General features: G+C 44.6%; 1 gene segment (V, D, J or C); it reads right to left on the bottom strand.

The window, feature by feature from the left end:
- Positions 1-5821: 5821 nt before the first annotated feature.
- Positions 5822-8602, bottom strand: LOC132358177 (immunoglobulin heavy variable 4-39-like). The segment is given in 3 exon segments: positions 5822-5970; positions 8125-8442; positions 8527-8602. Coding segments are annotated over 3 exon segments (534 nt in total).
- Between the last annotated feature and the right edge of the window lie 1478 nt (positions 8603-10080).

Raw genomic sequence — 10080 nt, 5'->3', positions numbered from 1 at the left:
ACTGACTTCCCCTCTCTGTGTATCTTTCACACAATAATACACAGGCATGTACTCAGATCTGAGGCTGTTCATTTGCAGATAAAGTGTGTTCTTGGAGTTATCTCTGGAGATGGTGAATCGGCCCTTCAGAGTCTGCATAGTATGTGCTACCACCAGTACTACTAATAACTGAGACCCTGTCCAGCCCCTTCCCTGGAGCCTGGCGGAGCCAGCTCATGGGATAGTTACTGAAGGTGAACCCAGACGCTGCACAAGAGAGTCTCAGAGACCCCCCTGGCTGCATCAGACCTCTCCCAGACTCCACCAGCTGCACCTCACACTGGACACCTGCAAACACAGAGACATACTGGTCAGGAGACTGTCACACATCCACTGATTCCCTCACTCACATCCACTCACATCCTCAGTATCTCTTGCTCTCCATGAATTACCTTGTAAAATAGCAACAAGGACAACCCAGCTCAGCCCAAACTCCATGGTGAGTGTTCTGTCCTGAACCCCAAATGGGAGCACCTGGGAATCCCGGGCTGGAGCTCCTCTCCCAGAGCTGCAGGTTCAGGGCTGGGGCTGCTTTATATCAGCAGAGGAAGGACCCTATTTGCATGACCTTCTAGTATATAAGAGGCCATGTCATTGAATGTCCTCACAAAGGGGAGGGTCTCAGAGCAGGTGTGAGTGTCTCGGATTTTGTGGTGTTGATAGCATTTGGGAAATATAACTTTCATTATGTGATTCTTCCAGAGTAAACATTTAAGATCCATATGTCATTTTACATATGCACACACATCCTGTGAGGTAGCTGTCATTGTTACCCTCATACTAGAGGTGTAAACTACACCCAGAGGTATAGAAGGTTTGTGGAGTGTCCAGGAATAAACATGGGGTGACCGTTAGATCCAGCATCTGCCCCTGTGCTCTGGGCCAGCCTGCTCCCTTGAACCTATTCCAGGACAGAGTTGGACTTGCAGGGTGAGGTTTGCAGATCCCCCTCCTGTAATGGGATCTTTATGACTTTGCTCTATTCTACGGTTTACCTAAAATACATGGAGGGGGTCAGGGTTCATGAGAAGTATTTTCAAGGGTCTCTTATGTTTCAATATCTTTCCGTCACTCCTTCCCTCGCAAGTCATGCATTTCTTTATCTGTAATTACTTTAATGAGGTGATTGACATATAATAAAGCGCACAAACTCAGAATGAGCACTCTGATAAATACTGACGTAGGCATCAGCATTATCAGGAGAGAACAAATCAATTCCTCTCATTATTTTCAGTAGTTTCTGGGTTTCCTCCTTCCTGTCCCTTCTTACCTTCCATCCTGTCCCCACCTACGCATTGATCTTCCCTTGTTACTTCAGGTTACTTTTCATTTTCTAGAATTTATAAAAGTGCGATCATATTATCTGTATTTTTATTGTTATGGCTTATTTTACTCAGCACAAATAGTTGTGAATACTATCACGTTTTTGTGTGTATCAAGAATCCTTGGTTTTAAGAACAGGTGGCGTGTAAAGAATGATCATAGCATGATTGGCTTATTTATTAAGCTGATGTGTGATATTGGAATGGTTTCCAGTTTCTGGGTGTTCCAATAAAGCTGATAATCGTCTTGGAGATGTAGAGAGATGAGAAGCTGAGAAAATGCTTCTTATTTAATGTTCTTAAAACAACCTCAAAATGGAACAAGTGGCACATTATCAAAATCTCACCAATATATCAGATAATTGTAGAACTAAGACAGCAACAAATTTAAATCTTGGAGAGAGACAAATGCTCACAGAATAACAAAGAATAAGAAGAGTAATCCTGACATAGGCTGCTGAATGGAATAAAAACTACTACAAGATTAAACTAGAAATGGATGCCTTGAGGTCGAGTGTGGTTAAGGTGTAATAGTGCCCCAATGTCTCCTAACTAACTGCCTCACCAGTGTCAGCGTGGTCCTGCTAAAGTGTGAATCAGATGGTGTTACCTCTCTATTCACACAGGTGTGTCTTCCTACCTGGGACAGCCCAGGATTCCCGCCTGAGCTCTTAGGTCCGTCCTCCTGTATCATGGGGAGGAAGACCTTGGCTCTGGACTTGGATCTGCACTGTGGCATAGCATCTCCACTTAGAGTGTGATCTTTGTCGCCTCATCCAGTCCAACTATGCCACATATTTACCACATATGAAATGGTGAAATAGGATCGCACGCGGAAATGACGAATAATGTTTCAGGTGTTGACTGACGCACAAAACCCTGCCACAACCCTTGACAGTTTCCACAGACAGCAGGTCTTTATTTTGTTCACCGTGTCTGCTTTGGGAGGGCCTGTAGGAGAAGACCACCCTGCCCCATGCAGGGTCACTGTGAGAGGCTCACGTTCAGCTGCAGGATCTGCTCCCGTGATGCACACGCACGTGTAAGGGAGGGTGACCCTGACTGTAGGCTGGGGGCTCAGCCAGGTCTGAGGGCTGGGCCTTGTGTCCACCTCGTGTGGACATTGCTTGGGCTCTGACTTCCTTTCAGCAAGATGACTGGGACACCTGAGTGGTCCCTGCATCAGAGCCCTTCCTCAGGGCAGTCACTTACACACGAGGACAGAGCTTAATATAAGATGCCAGAAGTCATGCTCCTAACATTTACCTAACTGACTTGAAGCTTATAGCTCCATCATAGACTGCCCATGAATTATTGTGGTCTCTTCATTTACAATTGAGAAAAAATGGAAGCAACAAATACGTTCTTCCATAAATTAGTAGATAAACAATGCGTGATGTATCCATGCTGTGGAATTGTATTCAGCAATTGAAATATTAAACTATTCTACCATGAAAGGACATGAGGGAATCCTAAATGCATATTGCTAGTTATAAAATCGGTCTGAAAACGTTCAATTTCACCTATTTCCCATTTCGGTAAAGGCAAGTCTATATATAAAGCAAGCAGATGAGCATTTCGCAGGAATTTGGGAGAAGGTCTTTGATAAGTGAAACATGGACAATATTTAAGGATAATGAAATTCTTCTGTATGAAATTGCAGTGGTGGAAACATTGCACTATGAACTTGTCAAAATATATAAAGTAATAGCAGAGAGAGTGAACCTTATTGAATATAAATATAAATTTCATTTATAAGTCAGAGACTCAAGGATGGGACGATGCACACTGTATAGATGATACCTAATATTATAGTGAATCTATGAATTAACATGTCTGAAGAAGGTGGGAAAATAGGTTTTGAACTAAGTGACTTTGGAAATGAGTGGAGTCTGAAGGCTAAGTTCTAAGCCACTGCACATAAGCACTAGAGCCTGGTGGATAATGGTATTTCCATCAGGAGACCGGCTAGGAATTCTTTTACTACTGTGCCCGTGGAATTGAACAATTAGTAGCTGGATGGCATCGGTGGAGCCAGTCTTCTCACTGTTGGATGGAAAGTAACAGACAAGCAAGGGGGAAAGGCTGGATTTACCCATGTGATGTTGCACTAGGATCGGAGATGTAAGAGTGACCTCACATTTACCTTAACACAGGTCCGAAGGTGAGATACAGAGATAGTTGCAGACGTGCGTGTGTATACGTGCGGTAGTGCTCACAGATATATTTCCAAGGTTTGTTAGCTTACAGGATCTAGAGGAAATGCCCCTAGTAGACAGGACACCAGGATTATTATCCCAATACCCACTCTTTTGGTTGCTAATACTATTCTCCAGAAAAGGACCCACAACTCATCTGAGGCATGGCTAATTCTAGGGCCGGAGAAGAGAATACGCATGATTATCCTGCAGATTCTTGTAGCACCAGAAGGTAAGGAAGTGTTCACACAAATGGATGGGGGCCCATAAAGAGGATACAGGAGACAATCTGAAAGAGCTCTCCATGGCTGAGAAGCGGTAACAATTACAGGAGCAAAGGAAATAACTTAATATATAACCTTAACACAAGGTATGAAAGAAATACCTTGATTCATACTTATATAGAGATTGAATAAATATATCTAATGCAGAAGGTAGGATAAATCTCCCTTAAGGGATAACGTCAGGTAACTCATCACAGTCATCCTCCCTTCAAGAAGGCGGACTTAACCCTCCATCCCTGAATGTGGCCTGGCGTAGGGACGTGGCAGAATTTATGGGTGTCCTTGAGTTCCATGATGAATTTTCAGGTATAATATCCGAAACATCATTCATAAAATAAATGTGTAATTTTTCTGTATGCTTTAAAAATTCTGTCCTGAAAACAACAATAGCAACAGCAACAATAACTTCACTGATAAGGGAATCAAAGCACAGACTTGGAGAATGTGCTTTCTAATATCATATTTATAAAGGACTTGTATCATGAATATACAGCTAATTCACAGCTCAACAACAGCAACAAAAAATGAAAATAATGAACACTGTGCCAGTAATCTGAAGATACTTCCACAAAGAAGAGATAAAAGGTTTTAACAGCATTCTTCATTAAGGAAATATAAAATAACACGAAGATGAGATATTGCTACTCACTTATTACAACAGTTAAAGCACAAAATAATAAGGAATTCAAATATTGGGGATGCTGTAGAGCAAAAGTCCCCTCATCCGCTTGTGGAAGGAATGCCAATGGCAGCCAATTGGAATGTATTTGTCGATTTCTTAGAGAGAAAAGCAGACACTCACCATGGGATTGAGGAGTGAGCTAGAATAGTATTTACAAAAATTGTTTGACTATATATGTTTATACAAATAACTTCATACGGGTGCTTGTATCATCTTTACACACTCGAGCCTTTACCACTCCCTAAAAATGGGTTATGTAGACAGATTTTATGGTTATTTTCCATATGATTGGGATACACCTGTTTCTGTTCCCTTTTATCGATGTCTCTATTTTATCTAATTATCTATTAACAATCTCCACACTAGATAACAAGGTACAGGCAACACAGCCCACACGTTACAGCCCAACCTGTGTCCCGACATTTCAAAATGTCCTCTGAGGAGAGAATGACTCCAGTGCTATATGGACATCCATTTCTGAATATAAACATGACTCATATTATTCAAGTGAAAGGCATTGCATCAAACAGGACTGGGGAGATTTTCAGGATGAGAGGAATTGGAAATCCATGTGACGGTGGAAAGCAGATTTAAAGTTCAACAGTAAAAATTATTTATGTCATTAAACGATTAAAAACTTGACAACTAAGAACAGAAAGTAGTCACCTAATCTTCAAATAAACGTCTCATGAAGAAATATTTCTGTGCGGCTCGTCCAAAGATAGATGGGGAAAGACAGACAAGCCTGACTCCATGAAAAAAGTCTCAAGTTTAGGGACAAGAAAGTTACCTGGTATCATTATTTCTTAGTTGCGGCATGGGAACTCTTAGTTGTGACATGCATGCGGGATTTATTTTCCAGACCAGGGATTGAACCCGGGCCCCCTGCATTGGGAGCTCAGAGACTTACCACCCACTGGACCACCAGGGAAGTCTCTCCCTGGAATCATTACGGAGGGAGCCTGCAGGGCGGCAATGATCCAGCGGAGAAACCACAGCTTCTGAGAGAAAACCCGTCCATGACATCTGCGCCTGCCCTGAAATTGGTCCTCTTGTGTCCTGATGAACCCGAGCGCCCCCTGGTGGTTAGAGAGGCCCCTGCAGGGAGGGTCGTGTCTGGACTCACCCTGACTTCTCACTGAGCCTCCTGGGACAGTAACACAGGGCTGTGTCCTAGGGCATCACGGAGCTGAGCTGCAGGGAAAACTGAATTTGTGAGGTTTGTCTGGAGGTGGAGAGTCATGTTTGGGGAGATAGGTTGTATGCTGTGCTATTCCCAGAATCAAAGCACCCCAGTCACTCCAGCCCTTTCCCTGGGGGCTGAGGGATCCAGTCCCAGCAGTCAGTACTGTTTATGATGGAGAATCCAGAGACTGAGCAGGTGAGGGAGGGGGTGTTCAATAGTCCTGGGCCCGATTCCTGCACCAGCACCTGGGACAGGACATCTGGGAAAGGAGAAACAATGAGACACCCACTTCGCAGATGTCACCCCATAATTCCACCTTCCTCAGACCCAGGCGATGCTCACAGCTCAGAGATGCCAGCAAGAGGAGGAGTGACCAGAAGGTTTTCATGTTCATTTTGATTAATGCTTTGACTTTCAGAGAGTTATGTCAGTGAAGATGAGAACCCTGACTCTGAGTAGCACAGGTGCTGTGTTTTCCCCTTGAGCCTGGGTGTGATGTGCAGGTAGGAAGCATGTTTCCATATAAAGATGGTCACGGCTGGTCCTTGTCTAGGGCTCTGGAGGAGGGTGCTGGCTGAGATCCAGGGTGGACACAGCTTCATGTCACCTCTGAAGAATGGGTGATATTTGTTTTCCAATACGATACTTACATTTCCATATATGTCTATCTGCGTCTATATTATAGGTGTATTAGTAGGCTAGTGTGGCCATTACAGAATAACAGATGGGTGGATTAAACTACAGAAATGTATTCCTCTCAGACCTGGAGGCTAGAAGTCTAAGGTCACGGTGTCAGGAGGTTTGGGTCCTTCTCAGGCGTTTCTCCTTTTCTTGCAGATGGACCTCTTCTCACTGAATCCTCAGATGGTCTTTTCTCTGTGTGTCTGTGTGCATCCCTGGTTTACTTGTATGTTCATTATTACTCTTCTTAAGTGTGACAAAGACCCTTGACCACCCCTTAGCCAACAGGCTCCTTGTAATGCTCTTCTCAGCTAGTCTTGACCTGTGGGCTTCTGTGTTTATATTTGCATGGCCAGGTTTTGTCAAGACCCCTGTTAAGTGAGAATAATGAAAATCTCCCACCCTTGAACTCTGATCGCCCTCAGTATTTGATCAAATCCATCAAACCTCCTATCACCCACATGGTATCTGATCACCCTGGTCTCCCTTCAGCAAGAATCCTTGTGAGGCTAAGTAACCAGAATCCCCTTAGCCTCTATTTCTTCTGTTAATTATTTCCAGTCCAGTCCACCCACCCTCTTCTTGGCTATAAGCCCCCACTTGCCCTGCTGTATTTGGAATTAAGCCAAGCTTCCAAGGCTGCATTCCATATGCAGCAGTGAGTTTTGTCTTTTGGTTTTGGATGAGATTTATATTGGAAACATGAGTATGATTTTCACCACCCATCGCCATATAACTCATGCCTGAATGAAGCTGATCTCTCATGTATATTTTTCCTAAGTCCAGTCACAGCCATTGGTGCGTAGGGACACTAGACTGTTCTTCAACCCTATGCCTGTGACTACCTTAAACAATCGCCAAGAATCCCAGAAATATGAAAAGCATGGCACTAATTTGACCCCAGAAAATGCTCAATTACATGACGGGAGTTGAAACAAGAAAAGAGAGCATCAGCTTGACTGACCTCAGCTGGGAATGTGTGTGTGTGTGTGTTGGGTGATTCAAACAACGGGCCACATTGTTACTGTCCGTGAATGAGCACAAAATGACAGTGTTTACTTTGGGGTGCTCATGACAGCTAGAAGTAGGTGAATTTGCAGATAATGGAATCTGAATAGTGAGGATCATTGTATGTGCAGTATTGGAGCACTCTGGCATCTGAGTCTATAACACTGCCTGCTGCAGAATTCAAACTGTTTGTGCAGGTTGCTGAATGCAGGAGGGTGTGTCTCTTCCTTCCACACGTACAAAAACAGAACAACAATTAATACTGTTTAAAATTCTCATGTGCATTCTCAGGATATTTACAAGTTTCACGAACTTCAGGCTCAAAGTGAACCTTATGGTGAGCCGCAGGGTTGTTTAGAGCTCCGTTGAGAAAAAGATAAAGAAATGAAAAACAACCTCAATTCTTGAATATTATATGTGTGTGTGCATGTGAATAAATATATATACACAACTATAACAAAAATAAAATTAAGCAAATATGTACATGCACACAAAATTTTCTAGACACAACATAATCCGCAACAATGGAACATTAGGATACAGAACAGGGTCTCTGGTGGAGCTCCTGGGCAGGAAGAGGAAAGCAGAGGTTCTAACAAGAATTGCCTCCCAGCCCCTCTCTGCACCTGCTGCAGGCCTCAGCCCTGTACTTTGTGGGTCCTTATCTCCCCCTGGTGGTTACGGGCCTCCGTGCAGGGAGGTTTTTGTCTGGCCTCACACTGACTTCCCCTCACTGTGTTGCCTGCACAGTAATACACGGCGGTGTCTTCAGTTGTCAGGCTGCTCAGTGATAAATAGACTTGGCTCTTGGAGGTGTCCCTGGTGATGCTGAGCCGGGACTTCAGAGTTGGGTTATAATATGCGTTTCCATCATAATCGATCACACCAACATACTCCAGCCCCTTTCCTGGAGCCTGTCGGACCCAGCCTACATCATAACTGGTTAATGAGAATCCGGAGACAGTGCAGGTGAGGGAGAGGGTCTGGGAGGGCTTCACCAGGCTGGGTCCCGACTCCTGCAGCTGCCCCTGGGTCAGGACACCTGTGGACAGAGAGAACCACGGTGACTCATGGGCTCAGATGCAGCTTCCCCGTGTGTTCATGGCTGAATCCCTGAGACACTCACCTCTGGGAGCTGACACCAGAAAGAGGAAGAACCACAGTGGATTCATCTTCTTGCAGATGAGATTCATCAAGCCCAGAAAATGTCTTCAAGCATGAGGAGAAACCCGTATTTAAGTGAACTGGTACTTTGTTTTTACCTTGTGGTCTAAGGGGATATTTGCATATAGGAGGGACCTTTTTATAAAAAGCATCAAGTAGTGAAGGGAGGTCCCTGTACCTGGGGCTCCCCCTGTGAGCAGGGTGCTGACTGTGCCCTCAGAGAACTCAGCCCCCACCTGGGGTCCCCCTCCTGAAGCCTGGGGGACTCTTTGCCCAGGAATGAAATGATGCTGAAGGGCTAGTCAGGAAATCAGATGTGCTCTAAGATTAATGGCAGATTTGGGGAATAGACTTTAATCGCACGGATGTATATATTTCACATAAATACCCATCAAACATTCAGGGTCCTCCAAGTTGTCTGAAACAAACTAGTATTTTTTGCCCTTTCTGCATTATCTCATGTTTATTTCCTGGATATGCAAGTATTTGAGAGAAATCACACATGTAATAATCACATTGAATTCAGACAAAGTTAGGTAAAATTTAATGTTAATCATAATTCACAACGGACTTCGTGTTTCCCTTAACTAGGGTGAGCATTTCTTCACCTGAAACAGTTTAAATATGATCAAGAGTTGCTCTGGAGGTGGATTTATTCATAACAACTAAACACACAGCGTATTTTGTGGACAAGGCAGTCATTCTTGCTGAGATGGTCATGGTTCCTAGTACTGCTGACCTGGCCAGTAGCCTGCCCTGCCTTTTTCCTGTGCACAACTGAGTGTCTGTAGGAACACCGTGAGCTTCAGGGCTCCTTCCTTAAGGGTGGACATTGAGGAATCCCCATGGCTACCAAGGACTAAGAACAGACAGCTACGGGAGTCTCCTCAGGACTCCAATATGCTGGGCAGGTGACCTGGTCACAGTGCACAGACTCACTCCTTCTAGAAGTGTTCCTTTCTAATTCTGTCACTGCCAGTGACATTGGAGCTCAGGGAACACAGTTCCCACCGCAATGGGTTAGAGAACACGCATGATTCTTGGAAGTAAACCTTCACAGTGAATGGCTTTCAGAGTATGAGGGTGTCATGGTCAGAGGAAAGCCCCCACCTCAGCAAGCAGTTTCCTTTGAAAAGTCCACCTGAGAGCAGCTTTCCCGAGTCCCTGGGTCAGTGAGTCCTGGAACTGTGCCCGAGGTCATATAAGTAAGTGGTGCTGGAGAGCAGAGCACAGCTCCATCCCATCTCACTGTGGGCACTGAGGATGTGGCCTCACCATCTGCATTTCAGTCTTCAAGGATGTAAATCGGGGATCACGGTGGTAATGGTATGTCTGAAATTTATAGTGGGTGTGCCACGGGTGTTGAATGTTGTCATCAGTGTCTTCGGTGATGTTACCACTCCTGGGAAAAAGAAAGACCAATGTGAGTCCCCATCTCTGACGGACACCCTTGTACATGTAGCACTGGCTCCACTCCTGCCCTGCGAGGTCACACCTGTCAGCTCTCCCTCAGCCC

This window comes from Balaenoptera ricei (genome assembly GCF_028023285.1).
Source record: "Balaenoptera ricei isolate mBalRic1 chromosome 2 unlocalized genomic scaffold, mBalRic1.hap2 SUPER_2_unloc_6, whole genome shotgun sequence".
Classification (NCBI taxonomy): domain Eukaryota; kingdom Metazoa; phylum Chordata; class Mammalia; order Artiodactyla; family Balaenopteridae; genus Balaenoptera; species Balaenoptera ricei.
Note: the sequence above shows the minus strand (reverse complement) of the source record. Positions and strands in the feature narration are given on the sequence as shown.